The following is a 23,697-nucleotide window of genomic DNA, read 5'->3' on the forward strand; positions in this document are numbered from 1 at the left end:
TAGCGAACAAATGGGCAATGGTTTACTGTGGTATCCTCCACCCCAAAAAGCAGATCTTCAGAATAGATGTCAGGTGTCATGAAATCTTGAACATGGAGCTAAAACACCAGACAGCTAACTGTGGGAGTCACAATATATTTGTGTACAAATGAATATGGACTGCATTTGTTACAATGGACTTTATAAAATCAATCTGCATATCCCAAGATGCAATTATAGAGTGTATGTATGTTGAATTGGATGTCAATTTAAGAATTTTTATTGTTTTTTGTGCGTTGTTAATTGCACAGGCCTGGTGGTGAACTAAATCCCTCTGAAGACCAAGTAGAGGGACTAAAAAGGCTGCTAACAGAGGTAAAAGTTTTGTGTTTGTATAGATTGCTAATGGACATTTTCTACAATTACCACATAATTTGTGTTCCACAAGGGTTTTATTTTGCATGGATTCAGCTAGGTGTGGCAGAAAATCTGTCGGTTTTTGAACTGTATGAACTTGAACTGTATGAACTTCAGATGTTAAATCCTAATTTCCGGTGTAATGCTTCAAATTTTACATCTTTACCTTTTCCTGGATTTAACATTTAGTGGGTTTGTTTTAAAATTTGAAGCTTTCGTAATATTTCTTTGAAGTGTAATGCAATCTTGGCCTCTTTTGGATTGTATTAATGGCCTGCAAGGGCTGAGTGGTTAGCATGCCAGCATGGTGCCAGGAAGAAGCCGCCTCTCACCAATGCGGTCTGTGCGTTCAAGTTTAACCAATGCTGGCTTCATCTGTGGTCCCATGTGAAGGTCTGCCAGCAACCCGTGGATGGTAGCGAGTTTCCCGCTGAGCTCTGCAAGGTTCCCTCCCACCACAATGCTGACTGCCATCGTATAAGTGAAATATTCTTGAGTACGGTGTAAAAAAAAAAGCAAATTAAATTAATGAATAGATTTGCATTATTTAGTGTCCAAGCTATGTACCACCATGGTGTACATCAGAGTCTGGACTATAATATTGAGATATTGTGTATACATTTGTTATTGCAGACCCTGGGCAGACAAGATGGAGCTCCCATGGACTGGCTCATAGATGATAGTCACACAGTTGGTAACTGGTGGCGACCAAACTTTGAACCTCCGCAGGTGAGCTGTCTGTGTAACATTTGTCAACCTGTCTGGTGGTAAAGAGCAAGAGTTGTACACTTTGACATTTTCCTTCTCTGTTTTGATTTATATTGTAATAACCAGATGTATGGTGCTAACAACGTGAACCATACCTGATGGCCATATATCGAAGCGCTCAGGAATTTTATTTGTATCTCTTAAAGACTGATGTGCTGATGGGTTCAGGACTCCAGTCTGATTGTCTTAGTGGAGCTGAGCCCTTGGAAGGCATGGACAGAGCTACTTGCAGACCTTTATGTGTAATTGTGTAGATTTGTTTCAGGAGAGCAACAGCATACACCATATATGGTTATATTATGGTTACCATATATGGTTAGATTATGGTTACCATCTATGGTTAGATTATGGCTACCATATATGGTTATATTATGGTTACCATATATGGTTATATTATGGTTACCAGATATGGTTGTATTATGGTTACCAGATATTTTTATATTATGGTTACCAGATATGGTTATATTATGGTTCAACATGTACTTACTTACATGTATGGTGTAGTCTTGATTTGGGTAACAGTTACAAAAGTGAAAATTGCCAACATAATGTGAATCTTCTGATTAGTTTTCAGCTCTGTCTTGACAAGGCCAAAATAAAAATATTATATGTCTACCGAAACGTCACTTCCAAATAAACAGAACTTGTTATACATATATCTTGTTATGTTATCCAACTCAACTTCTGAATGCCTCTCAAAGATGTTATATGTTTAATGTTACACAACCGACACTTCAAAAAGGCCCGACCAGAATTCTTTTTTCGTGTTTTTGGAGATGCCAAATTATTTTATTTAGTATTTTGTTTTTTTACCGATCGTTTATACAGGTTATGGGCACATTTTCGAGATATACAACTCCTTTTGTCTGAAAGTCCGGTCTAAGAATGGCTTATATTTCCTGATACGCAGAGGCCACTGCCATCTCGTGAAATCGAATTGCTGAGAATTGTGTGGCTCTGGTTATAACCGGCGCAAAATGTTTACAAACACTGACGAAACTTGGACACAGGCGTATACCTCCAAGAACAAGTCACTGAAGCTATAGCTGAGGTACAAAGCATAGCCCACTTACATAAGTTATTTTACTTTTTAAGAATTAAATTAATTCAGTCATGGATTGGTATAATTATGGTGACAAATTGAGACCTTACACCATAATATCCACTGAAACATGATAATAACGGAAGATTTTTTGTTCTAACCTATATTATCAAAGAATCCCCAGCACACCCCTTTTATGTTGGCATCCACCATTGTGTTATTCTGGTTTCACATGTATCAGAGGCCTCCAAATGAACCCTTCTGTTGGCATGGAAATATACCGTTCAGGAGATCCCAAAATCAAAAAAAGTTTAGTCAGGTGTGTGGTTACCTTTTCTGCGTGTCAAAACTCTATGTTAGGGAGCATGTAGCTGGTAATATATTGGTCTAATTTCCTGAACTGTCATTGAGATTACCCCCGCCAGATGCTTTGGTGGATATAAACTCTATCTTTTTACTAATACATTGTTGTGAATTGGAAACAATGGCAGTGACACTAAAAAGGGTAGAGGCATTCCTAAACAAGCACGTACATTGAATGATGTATTTAAGACAGAATAAATATTTGATCCTTCACTTAAAGGAATTGTCATTCCCTAAATCTCACAAAGTTTAATTAAAATTAAGAAATTTAGGATAATCGAAAAGATTTGTCAGTATAGATTTTATTTTACTAGGTCATGAGGTTCCACTTCTCTTTGTCGGAAGTATCAGCTGGACAGGAGTTTGGTTATATTTTCACATGCTCACACCCTCTGTACAGGACCTGAAAATGCTAGTGGCAAACTGTTGGCTTAAATTATGCCGTAGTACTCATAAAAGTGTTAATAAATGTTTACCTGTTAGTTTAATTGTAAAGATCTTAAAATATTTATTTTGAGAATGGCCAAATATTGAGTGATATTATTTAGTGCTGTATTCTGTTAGTATTGTGAAGTTTAATTCTGATCAATCATTTGGACAGGATTCTACGATTGTTCTTCACTTCTGCGGAAAAACAAAGATAAAAAAAATGAAAAGCCGACCTACCGACCCTCTTTTGTTATGAATGGCTTGTAACATCAAACAAACAATATTTTGATTTTGGCCAAGGGAAGTTATATATTTCAAAAAACTATTTTTCAAACTTTTTCTTTGCTCTTTTTTTCAGTATCCATATATTCCAGCACACATTACCAAACCTAAGGAACACAGACGTCTATTTCTGGTACAACTGCCAGAAAAAGGTAAGGTAGTAGCCTCGGCCCGAATTGGACAAAAGTATGAAGTTAGATTGTAGAAAATTCATGATTAGTGTACAACCACATCCAAAGTTGACTTGGTAAACACACTTCGCAGTCAATAACTTTGCCAAATGATTTGGTTCAAATTGCTATAAATCTTTTACTACTGCAGTAGTAGCATTAGTCCAATAACATTAACTCATTCATCCCCCCAGCCTTACTGAGAACCACGAATTTGTGAAGTACATGTTTTCATGGACTGCTTCAGTGGCCAAATGGTTAGAGCGCCCACCTCAAAGTCGGGAGGCCCAGGATCAAACACGGGTCGGGTCATATGAAAGACTTTGAAAATAGAACTTGTTGCTACTTCGCTTGGCGCTCAGCACTGCGAAGTTACGGCAAGGAAACACGACTGGTTGGTCTGGTTGGTCTGGTGTCTTCAGCATGATGCTTCAGTGGCAGCAGCACTTTTGCGGCATGGATTCGCCATGTCACAAGAAGATACAGTATATGTACGCACACGTGATGACGCCTCGTCAATTGGTAAACATGACTTAAAACTTCAAATATTCATTCAGTCATTCATGTTTTCATGAATTCGAAAACCATCTGTTGTGCAGATCCACTGAAGAAAAGAAATGACTTCCCTTATACATGATGTAGTTGTATATTTCTCTACACGCTGTTTTCTCTGGGTTGTAGCCTTGTTTGCTGTCCCACGTAACTACAAGCTAGTGGCTGCCCCCTTGTTTGAGCTGTATGATAACTCAGCAGGCTATGGCCCTATTATCTCCAGTCTGCCACAAGCTCTCAGCAGGTAAGTTCCTTATTATGGTTTTCATCAGAATGTATTTGTTATCAGATTTAAAGGGGTTGACCCTATAGTATAGCACGGATCCCTGCACATGACTTCCAGACTTGAGGCTATCTTTTTTGGGAGTTTCCAGGAATACATAGAATATATTTGGTGTTTTTTTTCCTAACCTTGCTTTCACTTCGTCGTCAGTTTCACATAGAGATCAGACATGGAGCAGTCAGTATACAAAGCTGTCTCCCTTGATGTGCACGAAAAGTTGTCTCCCCTTCCTTGTAGTTCAGCGTGTTTGGTCTTGCAGACATAAATCCTGAAATATGATGGCTGTCTCTGCCAATAGCCAGCTTATCTTCACATGGAGGTAGCCCCCTTTAAGGGCAGTGTCAGAAAACTTATTCTTTAGAACTCAGATTATGTAGCAGAATATATGATTGGTATATTCAAACACTGAAGGTAGAACTTTCTGACTTATTGAGGGTTTCATAAGTTCTGCAGTACAAAAAAGGAACTGAGAAGAAATTATTAAAAAGAATATTTGCCTTATGAATGAACAAATATTGAGCTGTTTTAGTTTGCAAATATCATGTGGGAAATGAAATTAATGAATTACTTTAAATTGACAACTGGATTTATAGGCTTTTAGTGGAAGTACTCCACTTCATTGTGTATGGCATGTTAATACATATTCTGAACTGATAGTGACAGAGCTGGTATTAAGACCTCTTACCAGGGGAGAGAGGTAAAAAAGACTTCAAAAATTTGACTTCAGAAGAAAAAGATGAACTTTGTCTTTTCCTGCAGTTAATAGTGTGTGGGTGGAAAAGTGATGTGTATCACACCTACTTGTACATGTATACAACAGACCATATCAGGAGTTTGTAAAAAATTAATACACACATAAATATAACACAACAAATGTATCATTTAAGGCAGTTATTTTTCAGCAATGCTGTAGAAAAACAGATCAGTTTAGAAATAGATGTCTTTTCTTTAATATCCCCAGTTGCATATACCATATTTCCTTTGTAAAATCTCAAATATGTTCTTGGTACACCAACATTTGGCATCTGCTTTGTAAACAGGACTTTCAGAACGTGTTTTAAGTTTGGTCATGTCTACATCTTCAACAAATTAAGTTAATGTAAATCTCCTCAGTTGATGGGAAAGAGTGGAGGGCGGGCTGTGAAGGTGCTCTGTGTAATGTTGGTTCAAACATTGCCATAAGTTCTGATAAATAGTGAATATTTGATGGTAAGAGTTTTCAGTATCAGAATTATTCCAATGGCCTTCCTAAAGTAGTGTCTTTGACATAAAAGTGCATGAATAAGGAAGCATAAATATAAAAGAATTGTTATAGTGAAATGACCTTGAAGGAGTGTTAAAGCACAATTTATAAATGATCTCTGATGTCACTTTTTTAAGTGCTGAACAAGTTTTACAAATTATTGTTAATTTTGATTTGTATTGTTATGCGTGTGATTAACAGCATTGAACCAGTGTTACAAGTCCTCATAATATAGCTGTTGTGGGAGATTCCTGTTTGATATATTTCATTAGTCTGTTTGCCCCAAAGTCCGTTTTCAACAGGCAAAAGTCATACCTCAAAAAGCTATATTGTTGTTATGGAAAATTTCATTGTTGAAGAAGGAGAGACATATACTGACCACTTATTGGTGATTTCTCCTCAAATTTAGTGATAAGAGTGAGGGATTTTTTAGATATGTTAATCAGGGTATAGTTCTTCTGGGGTAAAGTATTGGTGAAGTTATGATGCCATGTTTTTGATTGGCACTTACCAAAGGATTTCCTCAAGTTAAATGCTCTTATGTTTATGTGGTAAATCGAAATAGTCTAGAACTTCAGTGCCAACTAGCTGACCTTTACCCTTTTTTTTTGAGAAAAGTATAATTGTGATGTGATTGTGAGATACTCATGTACCTCCACTGCTCAAATGACTTCAGTATTATACAAGTGGAAAGCTCTGGACCACAGAGTGAGACTGTAAAAGTTTATTTCAATGAAGACTTGAAGTAAATATTGGCTTCATCAGGATGAGATCATAAACATTTTAATTTAGGTGATAACTGTTTCTTTACTAGTTATTATGCTGTGAGGCAGCAATGATAAAGAGCTTGGATAATCCTGTGGGAGTCACGTGAATTTCTTCCTCCATTTATTATAAGTAGTTGACGAAGATGATGGTATTGCTTTTCTGAAAAGAGCCCAAGCTATTTATTTTTGCCCATTTTCTTGAATGTTTTTTCTAACCCAAATGGTTTTGATTAAACTGTTAATTCGTGTTGGGGATTAGCTGTATTGATATCTATTACCCCTGCAGATCCGTGATGATCAGTGGGAGAAAGTAGGAGGTTTTTTGTCTGGGCCTGGGTCTGTATCCGTTTTGATCGTATCCGTGGCTTGTGCTTATTAAGGAGGTTTTTAAACTGACGTCAGCTCGGGTAAACAAAGCCACTGATTGCTATTGACATTGCATTGTGGTATGAAGCGCCTGCTGACCCCAAGGTTAATGACAACTGAAATTAATCAGGTCCGATGGAAAACTTATTGCGAGTTGTGGAGTTTGGGAGGACGGGCTATTGTCAGGGCGAGAAGAGAATCTTTAATTTCGGCAGAAGATGTGCTGGCTACGTTCTGGGGACGGACAATGTTTTTGTTGATGCCTTGTCACAGCTGGTATCCCAATTTCGTCCATATCATCAATGAGGAAATTTTCTTGGGGGAAAATCTAATTTGGAATCAAATGTGGGTGGCTCTGCTCAGTTGCACCAGTTGACGTGATGGAACGGTTCTGATTGGCTGTAAGACAGGGTGCAGTCAAGGAGTAAACTGACCCCGAGAAAGACACTGTTGTCCGGCGGTGGGAATGTTGGCAAATGATATGGAGGACGACTTGTGAGAAAAACGACATACGCATATTTATGTAGTTGAACGCCTCTTGACAATGAAGCCGGGGGTTTTAGGCGGGTAACAATGGGTCGTTTGACAATAGGGAGAGGCTGTGAGGTTAGCAGAGCTGTCAGGGGCGATGGATGGCAAGGGTATCCTTGTGTCTGGCCTTTGTGAATTGCTACTGACCTTTCACCTCTTGCTATGAATCCCTCTTCCGCCTGGCACACTTCCATGGCTGTTAAATAAACTTCTGTGTTTTGAAGAGCTGTAGAATTCCAAAGTTGCCTACTTTTGCAGCCAAGTGTTGCAGAAGAGAATTGATATTGATTGTTCATGTACTGTAGTACTTGTAGTGGGTGATGATGTGATCTTAAAGTCTCGGCTCTGATAGCTACTTAATTATAACAGATAAACTTTTGACTTTTCTTTTAACTCAATGCGTGCTCAATGTTTAAAGAAGGTTTAAACCTCTTCAGCCATTTAAGCCTGAAAGTTAGCCATTTTGTGGGGTTTTCTACAAATAATAACCAAATGAAATTAAACTGGGTTAAATACACTAATCTGAAGTCATTCAATTTATTCTTCTTGTTTCTTTGCCCACTAGTTATTGGGATACAGCGCTCTTTGTATTATTCTGTGAATTTTACACAGAACTTCATACTTATTTCCAGTATCACAGTATGAAAGCAGTGGCCGAAGAGGCAACCTTTTATTAATAGGCAATCACTCCGTGTCCTTTACCAGTTTTGAAATGAGAACATCTGGCTTGTCCTCAAATGCAAGTCACTCGCATAGTAAAGAGGTTACCAGTTCTAGCGAGCCTTCAGGTTAATCCTGTCAACAGTTTCTGGTATGCACTGCAGTCTGCAGCAGCCAATTCCTGCGTGACCGTTGATTATGATACTGGCTCACCTGAATCATTCAACAAGCACAAGGTCATATACTAATACAAAGCTAGTCAGCAATCTCATTACTGGGTTAGCTGCATTGTAGTCCGTTTAGTTTCCATTGGTGAAGATGTTGATAAGGTGATATGTCTCTTTTCTTTTGTGATAATGTGAGCTGGAAATCTGAGATAACGTTTGATGGATTCTGAGCGTTTGTGGCACTGTACTGTATCACCCACTAGTCAGGTCGTGTTGCCGTTGATAGTAAAGTCATCCTATCCTGGTAGTGAACTTGGTGTGCACTTTATGGTTTTCAATGGCCTTTATGTTTTCCACTTGTGCAGTGTCCATAATTTCAGAGGCTCAGAGGCTCATAAAGTCAAATGTATTACTGAGTCACGAGATGGTAGTGTACCTAGACAACGGTTACTGAGTCACCACGTTGTAGTGTGCCCTAGACAATGGATACTGAGTCATCCCATTGTAGTGTACTCTAGACAACGGTTACTGAGTCACCACGTTGTAGTGTGCCCTAGACAATGGATACTGAGTCACCCCATTGTAGTGTACTCTAGACAACGTTTACTGAGTCACCACGTTGTAGTGTGCCCTAGACAATGGATACTGAGTCACCCCATTGTAGTGTACTCTAGACAACGTTTACTGAGTCACCACGTTGTAGTGTGCCCTAGACAATGGATACTGAGTCACCCCATTGTAGTGTACTCTAGACAACGGTTACTGAGTCACCACGTTGCAGTGTGCCCTAGACAATGGATACTGAGTCACCCCATTGTAGTGTACTCTAGACAACGGTTACTGAGTCACCACGTTGTAGTGTGCCCTAGACACACTGGATACTGAGTCACCCCATTGTAGTGTACTCTAGACAATAGTTACTAAGTCACCATGTTGTAGTGTGCCCTAGACAATGGATACTGCGTCACCCCATTGTAGTGTACCCTAGACAATAGTTACTGAGTCACCACGTTGTAGTGTGCCCTAGCAAATGGATACTGAGTCACCCCATTGTAGTGTACTCTAGACAATAGTTACTGAATCACCATGTTGTAGTGTGCCCTAGACAATGGATACTGAGTCACCCCATTGCAGTGTACTCTAGACAATAGTTACTGAGTCACCACATGGTACTGTACTCTAGGAAATGGATACTGAGTCACCACATTGTAGTGTACTCTAGACAACGGTTACTGAGTCACCACATGGTACTGTACTCTAGGAAATGGATACTGAGTCACCACATGGTAGTGTGCCCCAGACAATGGATACTGAGTCACCACTTTGTAGTGTGCTCCAGACAATGTTGTTTCATCCACCCATAAAACTCACTGCCATTGTGTATGTAAAAAATTCTTTAAGGTGATTTTAAACAACAATCAAATGACTTTGTGATTTGGTACCGAATGTTGAAATAATGAAGTCATAATTTTGCCACCAAACAAAGTTCTCATCAGCAAATAGTGATGTAGTAACAGTTATATGTTGCTGAGGTATTGTCAGAGCTGGTGTGTTGAGCGTCTGTTGTACTGAGACAATACCGATGGTCCGTGTGATGTATCACTGCTCAGGTGTTCAGAACTGGCAAGGATTAAAGTGGCTGGGGTGGAACTGTCAACCGATCTTCCAGGGACTAGCATGTCTATCAGAGCACATTACTGACAGGCCCTGTCCTCTGTCCCCTGGGCCCAGGCCCTCCAACCACCCCATAATCTAATTTCCCCGTCCTGATGGGGGTTAGAGACAGGGGACATCGTGAGTCATAAAAACAACATCTGTTTGTTAACCAGCTTCTTTGGAATGTCACTTGCTTTCAGCTCCCACTAACATTCAATGTTTTTTTATAACAATATTTTGTCTTTGAAAGGAAATGGTCGTTCAAAGCACCTAAAATTACATTCTCACACGTTGTAGGAGTCTTTATTAAAGAATTATTGATCCTTTGAAGTCACAACAGTCATTCTCCTCAGACTTTGACAAGAGTTATGTCCCTTTAGTCTGAGACCCCAAAAAGAAAGGAAAATTCAATGCTTGGCCTCAGTGTACATGTGATGATAATTTTTCAGGGAAATATTACACAACATAACTCCTTTATTTCCACAAGTCCACAAGTGAGCAGTTAATCATTGCACTTATAATGAACTGGTAATTTCTTTTATATTGAATTATTTATTACATATATATTTATAATAATATTATAAATATAGATTTTTAATTGATAGCCATAAAGCATGTATTAGTAGATTGGATTAGTTTTATTCATGGGAAGCAGACAATGAAGTACTTTCATGTTTTGGAGTGATTTTGGTTGCCAGTCACTCAATAAAAAAATCAGTCCAAAATATTTTTTTTGCAAAATCAAATCAATATATAATACATGTTTTACTGCTGTCTGCCTCATGGGACAGGTGGACAGAATATCAGCTTCTTGGAGAAGTTGCACAGTTCAGCATTTGGTAATGCACGTTTGTGATCACCCATGTTTCGACAATTCATAAAGTAGTATGCTGTCATACATTATCATAAAGCTTTGAACAGTTGGCAGCAAATAATTAGATCACAACATATTATACATGTATATCTGTAGTTCTAGTGTCAATATTTATGACTCTTTGAGCTGTCAGTTAGTTGATGGACCCGCATTGCTGGTAAAGAACAGCCCAAAAATACTTTTAAATACAGAACTGTTGGATAGTTTTCGAATTTACCAATTGATATACTATATATACATTTATATTTATTAGTTTGCATGACATCTTTCATCTCTTCAAAAGCAGCGAATCAGCTTTATGTTGGCTAGAATATATGTGTGGTACATAATAAATTTGGTTCAAAGGAAGAAGTTAGTTATTAACCATTTATTGAAGATAATGTATTAATATTGTTGTTATAGTGGCAACTCGATGAGTGTATTTGTACATCCTTCTTTCACATTTTGTTTATATGTACCTTCTGACATGTCAGAAAAAAAAACCCCAACAAACTGACTTATCCTCGAAAATGTTTTGCCAATACACCAAACAGTCTAAAGTTAAGATCTATATGTTCATTTGTTCTGTGACATTATTGATCATAGATTATAGAATGCAAGGTAGTGTTATTGGGAGAAGGTTTGAGACAGTGTTTGTATCAGAAGCAGCTATTACCTTACAGGAGATATTTGTGGACCCTCGGGAAGCGGCGATCTATCATGTTCTTATGTCTGGAAGCAGGCTCAATTGACAAGCCTCCAGGATAGTTACATACACTTGTACATTAGTGACTACCACATGTAATAAACCAGGCACTGTGAAAGCCAAATGTAATAAGCGTATGTCTTAAAGAAGCTGTACATCTTCATTATGCCCGCCATGTCTACTCCCAAGATGAATTAAATGCCACAACTATTAGATACCTTCATTAACACGGGCAGGAGTGTGCAGCCATAGCCTAGGTTGGGATCAGTGTTTATGGGTTTGTGAAAGAAGTAATTGTAAGAGAGTATGCTTGTATCTGAGGACACACTTATGAAATGCAGTACAGAACTATTAAAGTTGAGGAATGAGTGATGTTGACTGATGTTTACTAAAACACTACTTCATCCTAGGTTTAAAGGGTCTCTTGCCCATTCTTATAGGCTCAGCAAGCATGGGTAGTAGTTGTTAATAAAGATTGATGCAGGTGAGAACATGTTAACTATGACAAAGGAAACACACACACACAAAAAGAGAAAAAAGAGAGAAAGCAAATGTATGAATAAATACATGGGCCAGATCAGTTTGTATAATTATTGAGTATAAGTGGAAGAGATTGGGTCACAGCAGTGCTTGTTAACCAGTTTGTTATTGTCTCAAGACACAAGAATGGTGAGGAGACATGAAAATGTCCTGTGAAGAAGATGTTTTGAACAGTTTTTAACCAGTAAAGTTCATTCTCTAAGAAATACACAGAGGCTTGATCTCATTGAAGGGAAGGTTGGAATTGCTCCTTGTTACTCTACATAATCAGGTTGTTGTTGGTCATCTTGGATATCCTAACTGGTTTCACACTTCTCTCTTTTGTAAAGAGATTAGCACATGCCAGGAATTACATTTTGTCTCATAATAACACAGTGACTGGCTCCTGTCAACTACTGAGCTTTTTACGTGTGAAAAAATGTTTAACTTTGCACCTAGTACCTCATCACATTCCAGTATATGAGGTATTGGCCACATAATGAGCTATACAAAAGGAACTAAAGAACAGACAGTACTGAAAAATGTTAAATAAGTGCCTGCACACTAGTCTGGGAAAGTTTGGTGCCACTTGTCGTCACAACCTCTAATTTTATCTTTATTTTGTTTATAAGGGAAGTGGTATCCCTTGGTAATTGTCCGTGTTGAATGGTTCATAAAAAAGAAGAGAATGTAGACATATATTTGATGACTACATATATAGATATTTAATCCTTGACCTTCACATAGGTTTATAAGTACCTTATAACCACGACTTCATGTTCAGTCAGAACGTGAATTTAGCTTTGATTTTGAAAACTATCGATTGGGAGGGAAATCTTTAAACAGTCGAGAACAAGGGGGTTATGGGGGCAGGGGATGGGGGGTAGAAGAATTTCCAAGATGATATGTCCCTTGTCATACATTGCCATGTTTGAGGTAATGGGTGCCCACAATTGGCCGAGACTTTCATACTAACCAAAATGAAGAAGCTGAAGAATACAATTATATTTTCTGCTGAGTTTTTGTCAACGTTGTGTTGGGTGATCCATGGCCTTCAGGGAATCGATCATGTCAAAGAGAAGGCTGATTTAGGAGGGAGCCGTGCCGATATTGGGGGAGAGGCTGCTGAGATAAGAGGACAGAGACTGACAGGACATTGTTATTACCAGACCTTTATGTGTCAGTCAATCAAGGCCTCTCTCTGGCCAGCCACAACAAGCTGAGATACAGGCCTTCGGATACAAAAGCCATGTGGGTGAAGCGGCTTTGTAGTAGGAGGGCAATTCAGTTCGTTAAGGAGTCCAATGCCATCTTGTTAGCAGCTGAGCCAGTGACTCAGGCTCTTCATTATCATAACAATGTATGATGGATTGTATAATAGGTAATCTGTTGATTAAAAGGAATTTCACATAAAGCCTTGTCTGCAGTATGTGGGCATTAGGCAGGGAGACCTGCTCGCTCAGGGCTTAATTTGATATATTGACAGAAGGACAATTGCCCACAAACTGCTGATATCCTAACAAAGGATTACTTCCTTCAGCGACAATGGTAAACAGTTTCTCAACATGTGATGAATCACTAGACCGGAAAGAACGAAAAACACAAACTATTACTTCATACAGAATACACTAAAGGAAAAAAAGGAAATTAATTAATTAGGATTTCACCAAATGGAAGAAATAATGGAGATGCATCTTCAGGAGACGTTTTTACTCAGAATGCACGTTCAGGTGATGCTTAAGATGCAATAAAACAGTTTTACAGGAGTTATAAAGTAAAGATAAAAAAAAAACAATTAGCTGGTTCAATTTTTTATGACCTTGTATGAGGTCAGATTTGTGATTATGGATTATGTTTAAAGATTATTATGAAAGTTGGCAGTGAAGTGCCAAGGGCAAATGTTAATTTATTCCAGTAAACATTGTATTTGTCCCAAGAATTGTCCAGAAAAATGTGGTCCTCAAAGTTACATTTTTTCAAGTTGGATATTACCCTACCTTTCAAACAAACCTTAAAAACACCATTGTAACAAATGTCAGAACCATGCAAAGTTAATGAACATAGTCATGGATGAAGTTTAAGGTCAAATACAGTACTGACTTGAATTGTTTCTCTTTCATTTGTCGGGCTGAAATGTGCAGAACAGACAAGCAAGTTTAAGATTTTAACCTGAGCTATTGCTTCTCTGAATCACCAGCCATTTCTTTGTTCAATACTCATCCATAGCCATATTTGTTTGTTCAGGGATGATTCTCTCAAATTAAGGGGCTTAAAGCCCAGAGAATTTCAGAGGCTGCATCTGGTAATTGGGGATGAATGAAGCAGGAGTAGAAATTGGACTCAGACTGAGATAGACAGATTATGGACACAGTGGAGAAGAGCCATCTTCACACGCTTGTTAAGAAAATCCATAAGAACCAACTAAGCTTCTTTTGACCAACTGTTCCATCTTCAGAAGTGTCTGAATTGTGACATGACATTACGAACTTGTGGTCAGGTTATCCCTGGTGTTTCGTCCGTGGAGGAATGACGTCCCGTCTCATTTAGGCTATCGTAGGAAGTTGACATCTTTGTCTACACGCTGTTGCTAAGAGCATTAAAAACTCTTACCGCTAATCCTTTTGTTGCTGTTGCCCTGCTGTAACCCGCTGGGACATTGTCTGGAGCGTAGCAAGCACTCAGGTGCTTGGAAGGTATTAATTCCCTAGCACCAAGGGGGAATTACAGCAACAACAATCCTCAGATTTAATTGGACAATTAAGTCATTAGGCGGGTTTGGCTGGGGTCTCCATGGAGGATTCATGGGCCATGTTACATAACGAATCTGATAACATGGAGTCATGTCATTGTTACGTGTGTGTAAAGTGATGTCCACTTTGGGGTTCACACTCTCCACAGCCTTTGCATTGTTATGTGATTGGCTATTTACAATGTATATCTGTGAGCCTCCAGGCCAGGTACCAGTGTTCTGTTCAGCTGGATGGTGTGAGGTCAGTAACAGCATTTGTATTGTTACCTCTCTGTAAAGGTGAGGAGAACACTGGAGCTGTTAAGGATTGTTGATGTTAAAATCAACACACTCGACTTTCTCCATTATCCTAGATGTCTAAAACACAGATTGGAGGTTAATTCATCATTGTAAAGCGGTCACCCTAATCTGACAAAATAAGGGTTGAAATAAAAACTTAAAAAGGTTGATATACATTTTTCATCCAGATCTACACACAGTTGTAAAATAATTACAATTTTTTTTTTAATTTTAAGAAATTTCCTCTCAATGCTTCATTTTCAAGATATTTGTAATAGAAAAGTAAATGTACCTGTAGCATGAGGGATATAATAAGTGCTCTTGTACATCACAAAAGTAACTGTGCCTGTAGCATGAGGGATATAACAAGTGCTCTTGTACATCACAAAAGTAAATGTGCCTGTAGCATGAGGGATATAATAAGTGCTCTTGTACATCACAAAAGTAACTGTGCCTGTAGCATGAGGGATATAACAAGTGCTCTTGTACATCACAAAAGTAAATGTACTTGTTGCATGAGGTGTATAATAAGTGGTCTTGTACATCACAGGTTGAAAGGGTCATACAAGGATGTCTTTAAATCATAACGATAACACTAAATGAAATCTGTGGAAATATAAATCATGTTATTTGATTTTTCTGACGTGACCTGAGGAGAGTGACATCAATAATTGTGCATGTGGCATTACATTTGTGAACTCGCTGACATTAAATTTCAGACATTTCTGATTCAGAGAGAGTCCGTAATGGTGTGGTGTGTAGCTATTGTACAATGCAGATGTAATGATGGGCTGTGGTGTAATGGGAACAAGTGCACCTAATTAATGTGTATCAGTGTACTCCATTAATAGCCCTAATGACAGGACCGACTGGTTATTTTATTCTAATTACTGTCATTAGCCTGATTTACCTCCCTTTGTGTAACTGTCTCCTGCTCGCATCGCCAGTGTAAAAAGAAAGATTTCTGCGTTATGATTTTTTTGCCTCATACAAGTTTTGAGGGGAAATTTATGTTTGTAATGAATGACACACTTGAAAATCTGGATATTCATCCTTGTTTGATTTTATGATGAGACCATTTCTTGAACAATTTGAATACGTCATTCATGCATCTCTAATGAGTACCGGGTCAGTCATTTAACGTGCGCTGCATTGTGTCATAAAATGACAGGGACATTCAACAGTTCTTTGTCACCTCTGTTGTCCGAGTACATATCAACACTTCATATTCCAGGCTAGCCATGATTGATCAACATCATATGCTTTGTTACCCAGTGAAACGAAGAGCTGAGAGTAATGTGAAACGTGTACAGCACAATAAAAGCTGTTATTGGCCAGTAGAAATTATCCAATTTTTTTAATTGGGTGCTTTGTTGGGGTTTTGTGTGTGAAATCCATGTGTGATGGATGATCCTGATTGTGCCGTTGTTGTGGGTGGATGAGTTGCAGGATGGTGGGTTCCGGGGCACTGAGCTCAGGTGGCTCAATTAATCTGCATATATATTTATATAGATAATAATTAGTGAACCTTAAAACAAACGGAAAAAGAATTTTAAATCCATTAATATGTATGTATGTATGTGTGTGTGTATATATATATATATATATAGATATCGATATGCATCTATGTATGTATGTATGTATATATACACACACACACACACACATGTACACACACACATATATATATATGTGTGTATATATATATTCCTGTTGTTTTAGCATTCACTGATTATTAGTTAATTGAACGCTGAAGCGTTAGTTAATTGAACGCTGAAGCGATATATATATATATATATATATATATATATATATATATATAAACTAAACAACTCTATCCTGGTTTTCCCTGGCTGATAGCTTGGAGTTACACTGTATTTGTTGCTTCACGGTTCTTTGTCAGATGTTTATATCCATGCAACAGTTGAAGAACAAACCCCCCATTGAAGGGTCTTGTGAATCAGCTTTGGAATTACCAAACCATTTGTTATCTGAGTTTTTAAGATAAGAGTTGTGTGCAGAGAACAAAGCCAGGAAGAAAGAGAGGGCAGATGGGTGAACAGGAGTTAGGGAGAGCAGTTTCAAGTGGTCCTTTCAAACCTCGGCACAGTAGAGCTCTGACTAAGACTGGCAGCATTGAAGGCCCATCTGTTTGATATATATGAGAAGAGTTGGCTGTCAAATCTCAGCCATTAACACACAAATTAAACCTAATGCAACAACCTGCCAACTTACTTATACATGTTGGATACATAATGCACAGGGTTTTCTTGTCATATGAAATTTGTGTTTAAGAGCCACACTTTTGAAAAATGAATTCATTTTGTGTAACACAATTTGTATGTTTGCAGGACTTGAGTGGAAATGCAAATTCTGCTTCAAATCATAGGCATGTAGTATGTCTACAAGTGTTTATTTTTCAGAAAAATGATTTTTATGAAAAGTCTTCTATGTTTTGAGGGTTATAGTAAGACTTTCTGACTCAGTCTTAATGAAAACCTCTTCATTAGAATAAAAATTTGGTGTTTTGTAATTTTTCTTTTTGATTTCAGTTATGTTTCATATTCATGGAATTAGCCCAGTCCTAACTTTAAGGTTTCTTTATTTAAAGACACTTTTGTGATAAATTTTCTTTTCTCATTTTTTTTTCTCCCCCATGTATTTGTTTTCTCAGATAATAGTATTTATAACAATTTTGTTATTGAATAAAAACTGATTGGAACAGGTAGATATTTAAAAGGTAACCATGGCATTTGTTAAAAACTTTGTGTTGTAGAAAAAAACAATGATTTCCATAGTTTGGGAATGAACTAATTTTGTTTGATGATGGATCACTTCATAATGAAGTAAATAGATTAAAGCAGAGAATAATGAGGTCAGTTGGTTTGTTGGGGAGACACCGCTGACTTCGTCAACTCCACAATTCCTTGCACAGTGTCCGATAATGTCATCACCGGACTGTTTCTGAAGGATTCAGCGTCGCTGGAAAGATAGCGACAGCTTGCCCAGCACTGTCTCAAACAGATACTGTCAAGTTTACCGTTATCTTATGATTCACCCCACAAAAGCAAGGATTGGGAGGATGACGAATGCGAGATCATTTTCGGCCAAGTTGATGAGAACAAAAGATGTTTGCTCTGTCCCTGCATTTTCAGTGTTGACTTGATCTCTGGTCCCTTTTCTTTATCAAGCTTTGTTCCTTGCCTTCACTGGGGCAGGCTCTAGTTTAAGGCGCACACACTGATACAACTGGTGCTTCTAACAATATGCCATAAATTGCCTGTTGTTTGTGATATTGCTCCAGAGTTATTTGGTTCGTCAAACAAAGCTCTTTCACTTTTGCGTGGCCTTCCTTGTTTCTTTACCCAGCCACTTGGCACATAGTTGTTAAATGTTTAACTAAATCACCAATTTTCCACCCAAAATCTCAGAAGCCAGCACTCCAATATCCAATTTTTGGGTTCAAAGACAATTTTCGTCCACAGACTCCCAATTCTATGAAAAAAAAAAAGCAATTGTGTTGAAAGCAATTGCTATGATACCATAAGCGCTTTCCAATAGCCCATATTAGTAAAGTTTGAAGAAGGGAATTTCTACTGAAAGAAAAAAGTGGTAATAAAAGTAATTAGTGGTGTTTCCAGTGATATTGAGTGCTGGGAAGGTGCCGTCTTCATTTGGAGGGCTATTGTGAGTGCAAGGAAATTAAAAACCATAGAGCCCCCAAGTATGTGAGATTGCTGATTGAAGTGAAGGACTGAAGTTGTCCATTCTGCTCCAAGCTTTGATGTCGCCGGACGGGCACATAGCAACTCCCCAGGACATTGACAATCAAATCCAGTTACGCAGTCCAAAACATTTGTGAGTTTAGCCCAAGGCGTGGGAATTTGATTTTCCGACATTCGTTTTTGAGTAAAGTGGTTCAGCAGCAACATGTGCAGTTTCTTTGTTTGAGATTTTGATGCTGTCCAAGTTTATGAAAGACTTCTTCTCCAGAAACCATTGTTTCTTTTAGTGTGCAAAACAGCAACAGGCTTACAGCGAAGTTTCTTTTGCAAGTAACTTCTGTGTGATTTTCAGATATAACTGTTTTTGTTTCTGGTTCATTGCTATTAATTTCATTGAACAGAAAAAGAAAATGGGAATATAGTTCCTTTAGTTAAATGGTGAAAGCTGAAAGGTATTCGTTAAATAAAAATCATATTTTTTCTAATAGATGGATTTGATTGACGCATGAAGGCCTAATGACATAAGCTAAACCTGTGATATGACAGATCACAAGTTACCATGGTCACTGTGAAATCAGGGCATATGACAGATCACAAGTTATAGCTGAATCAAGCAGTTAAAGGGTACTTCTATAAGCATGTATATCCCTAAAGCACTAGTCCAGCGGGGTTTGAATGACATAAAATGCTGATGATTAATAATAAGATAAATGTTGAAAATTAAAATAACGACTAAAATTAAAAATCTTGGATTCTGCACTTTAATCATGGTTGAGTGGTTATTTGTTTTCCTTGATGAATACTGAGCTTTCTTCTCCGACATAATTTTTTCTATACCTGTTTCTTGTGTTGTTGTTTTTTTTTTTTTTTGAAGAAATATTTTTGTATTTTTTGTTCACATTGAATATGCCAAGTTCACAGACACATGTACCTATTTTACCTTTCTATACATGGACACATGTATGTATTTGCTCGCTATCCAAACGCTCTATCTACTGTAGTATCCTTGTGTACACATTTGCGTCTATATGTTTAGCGCATTCATGCACCAAATACGTTTTGCTACATAATACCACATTAAGTCATCAGTCTGTGTTTGGTCTATTAGCTGCCAAGTCTTAACATCCATTAGTATTATTAAGTTCACTTAAAATTGACCCGAGCTGTAATTAATGATGTGAATTGATTGGCTGCAGGTGACAAAATGATAGACAGGTCAGGTCTGTATTATGTGTGTGCTGTAAAGACAAGGTGTGTGCTGTAAAGACAAGGTGTGTGCTGTAAAGGTGTGTGGGATATAGAATTCGTACAATTGTAAGCTATAAAATGGAAATAATGATAACCGTACACTGATAAATATTTACACATTTATAAAGCGTTATGTAGATAGTGTGTGTTATGACCCACAACCTGTTGTCTTTGCTATATCCGGCTGTCAGCATTGATGTGTTTCCCCTTCATTTAAGTTAATTTTTAACAAGCACTTGTGGAAAAGTTGGGAAAAGTAGTGATGTGAACATTTGTTTTGTAACTTAGTTTATTGTCATATTTCTGTCCACGCACTTATATATACATGTGTAGTGCAGGGAGAGAAAGTATGTGAAAGGAAACCACCGATGAATGTATTCAAAGCTAACGATGTTGTAAAACCACAAGCTAAGCATGATATCTGCTCTTGTTTCTCAAGTTCTGTTTTGAAGTAAGTGCACATGAAATGCTGTTGTTGGTGAAGTGATCGTGTGCATGTTGATGGACTGTAGGGATGTCCTGAGTTAGATAAGCCTTATGAGGATGTTGATTGTGCTACGATTGGCTGGTTTGCATTCCTCGTGAACTTAGACGCAGGCAAGATCAAATCTCCTGTGTCCTGAGAGAAAGTTTTGTCTTTGTTAACTTAATTTAACTGTCGACTGTGGCGGCCTCTCGCAGGCGACAGGCAATTGTGGCACTGAGATTGGGTAGCAGAGTCCTGATGAAATGGAGCACGTGTGTGCTCAGTGGAGACTGCTGGATAATTTGTCTTAATGCACGTGTGTGTTGAGTAATGTGGAGGAAGGTTATATAGATGAGGTCATCCTCCGAGTTTGTTATGATATTAACCAGTATAAATTTGACCCGCGTCCCTCCTGAGGAATGACCCAATCACCTTACAGCGTCAGTTTGGCTGCTGGAACTGGCGGCTCCGCGTTATTTCCCTCGGCTTGGGTGACACAGAATTCCTTTGCGGTGAACAATGCAGAAAAGAGCTTCTAACAAAGGGCAGACAACAGCGATATGGCCGATGCTTTTCCCCCTCGGAGTTGGAGACTATAATTGATCTAAGGCTGAGTGATTAAGAAAAAGAAATTGCTTTCATCCCGCAGCAAATGTCTGTGAGAAGTTTTCCAAATGAGGTCCTGCGATTCGTCACCATTGATCAACGACATTAAAGTCATTCAGTTATCCACAGAGACGGTTTTCGTGTCGCAAGACGACCCACGCTCCAATCCGCATAATTCTCTTTTTATTACCCCAAATACTGCACGATTTCCAAGTGCCGCATTTAAATTTATGTTGGCTGTCATTGCAAGACTGTGCTGGGCTGAACCAAGGGGACATCAGTCTTTTCTGTATAAATATGCCCGATAAAGTAGGAGACAGTTGGCCTGGATTGAAATTGTCATGTCATTGAGAAACTACCTGGCAATGACGTATGACCAGTCACTGGGGCATGGGGGAAATGCTAATAGCCATTGTCTTTAACCAGTCAATATTTAGAAATAATGAGTCAGGTTGCCGAGTCAAATACCAGCGCAGTCCTGGCTCCGTCAGTCAGATTAGATTTTGTCATCGGGGGTATTAGGGGCTATCTGCCTTCCGTAACTACGATGATCTTCCCAATTTTTCGTTTGTCACTGGAGAAGTGATAACCTCAAAGTTTTCATGAAGGGCTTAGCTGGTGGACATTTGGGGACAGTCCTGCACAGGGGCTTCGCTTTATCATCAGGTCAGGGCTTCTCCAGACAAAGGAAATGGTTTAGATCAGGATGCGAGGCCTACATCAATATGCTAATTTGGTTCTGAGTTTGGCTCAAACTGCGCTCACAATTAAACGCATGAAAAATGGCTTCTTTCTTTCGTAGCAAATGAATTGCATTTCGAGTATTTGTTCCTTGGGAAAATTAGTGGGATTTGGCCCCTGCCACAGTTGACAAACTTTTATGTTTGGGGTTGCTGTGATACCCAGATAATAGATTCTTTCATGTTATATCGTCAGTATTAGCTTTGTAATCTGCTTAAGAGTTGGCGAAAGTGGCAGATTTAATTAGCTGTGTAAATGTAAGATCACACTCATAACATTGCATCCCAGGAGAACATTTTCTCAGAGACTTTCACTTGAGCCATCCTTTGTTTTTTCCTGTCCAAGAACAAAAGTTGGTTAATGTCTCTTTGTACTATTCTCTTGGAGGGATTTAAGTCTCAAACAAAGTTTGTCTGAAACTGAACCGTAAACCCCTTCTTACCCTACTTCTTCAACCTGTGCTTGAAGGAAATCTTAAAATCTTGGATTGATTTCATCATAAAAGTATTTATGTACCAACCAAAGGTTTGAATTCTTGAAATTTTACATTTTGAAATTGCAAATAGATGAACACTCACTTATTTAACCGTAAACATTTGTTAGCCCCAGGCTTAATTTGGATCCTGGTAATTGTAAACAATGCTTAGCACACTTATCCTTAATTATAGGCAGGCCAAATCAGCTTCTGTATGAATTTTAAAGATAGTGAGTTTCTATGGTTTCATGCTTACAGTCATAGTGTTGGCGTAACAAGGAAAGTGCAAGATATTTTTCATATATGCCTGTATGAAGCTTTCAGGCTGTACCTAGATCAGACCATGCCTGTATCAAACTCTCAGACTGCACCTAGATCAGACCATGCCTGTGTCAAACTCTAAGGCTGTACCTAGATCAGACCGTGCCCGTGTGAAGCTCTCAGGGTGTTCCTAGACCAGATCATCCCTGTATGAAGCTCTCAGGGTATTCCTAGACCAGATAATCCCTGTATGAAGCTCTCAGGCTGTATTTAGATCAGATCTTCCCTGTACAAAGCTCTTGGGCTGTACCTAGACCAGGTCATTCTGTATGAAGCTGTACCTAAATCAGACCATCCCTGTATGAAGCTCTCAAGATGTTCCAAGAACAGACCATGCCTGTACGAAGCTCTTAGGCTGTACCTAGATCAGACCATCCCTGTACGAAGCTATCAGGGTGTTCCTAGATCAGACCATGCCTGTATGAAGCTCTTTGGGTGTTCCTAGACCAGGTCATCCCTGTATGAAGCTCTCGGGATGTACCTAGACCAGACCATGCCTGTATGAAGCTCTTTGGGTATTCCTAGACCAGATAAGCTCTCAGGCTATATTTAGATCAGATCTTCCCTGTACGGAGCTCTTGGGCTGTACCTAGACCAGGTCATTCTGTATGAAGCTGTACCTAAATCAGACCATCCCTTTATGAAGCTCTCAAGATGTTCCAAGATCAGACCATGCCTGTACGAAGCTCTTAGGCTGTACCTAGATCAGACCATCCCTGTACGAAGCTCTCAGGGTGTTCCTAGATCAGATCATATCTGTATGAAGCTCTCGGGATGTACCTAGATCAGACCATCCCTGTATGAAGCTCTCGGGCTGTACCTAGACCAGACCATGCCAGTATGGAGTTGTACCTGTCACCTGTAGATTGATTATGCAGGTGTGGAGCCAGATCATCGTTGAACGAACTGTTGACAGAGCTTGCTGGAATGAGCACAATTAAAACAGTAATAGCCCAGGGAGAAAAGGGGAAAATATTGGAAAATTGATCGTGTAGGTTGCAGTCATTGATTGGCGTTGTGTTAGAATTAAAAAGGCTTCCCTGTAATATGTTGACAATTAATGGGATATTGATGTGAGCGGAAGCCGAGGGGTTGCTAGCCATCAGGTGGAAATGACGCATTTATCGTGTTTACAGGTGGCTTGCGTGAAGCAGGCATCATTTGACTGCCTGTATATGTATGTATGATGGGACGTGATTAGACATGTTCTCTATATGGAGAATATATATTCCTAATTGTGCTTATAAGATAATTACTGCTCGAATACTTAAAGTGTCAAAGTTTAGTTCAGCACATTTCACAACATCCACTGCATTACTCCTATAAAACATACA

The 23,697-nt window shown here is 38.6% G+C and overlaps 1 protein-coding gene across 1 annotated transcript in view; it reads left to right on the top strand.

Moving 5' to 3' along the window:
• Positions 1 to 23,697, top strand: part of LOC135475237 (cleavage and polyadenylation specificity factor subunit 5-like) — a 32,192-nt gene that overhangs the window by 1,200 nt on the left and 7,295 nt on the right. Inside the window, exons 3-6 of the mRNA XM_064755053.1 lie at positions 291 to 354; positions 1,030 to 1,125; positions 3,357 to 3,432; positions 4,132 to 4,246. Coding sequence (XP_064611123.1) covers positions 291 to 354; positions 1,030 to 1,125; positions 3,357 to 3,432; positions 4,132 to 4,246 — 351 coding nt within the window. The remainder of the gene's footprint in view (positions 1 to 290; positions 355 to 1,029; positions 1,126 to 3,356; positions 3,433 to 4,131; positions 4,247 to 23,697) is intronic.

This window comes from Liolophura sinensis, chromosome 9 (genome assembly GCF_032854445.1).
Source record: "Liolophura sinensis isolate JHLJ2023 chromosome 9, CUHK_Ljap_v2, whole genome shotgun sequence".
Classification (NCBI taxonomy): Eukaryota; Metazoa; Mollusca; class Polyplacophora; order Chitonida; family Chitonidae; genus Liolophura; species Liolophura sinensis.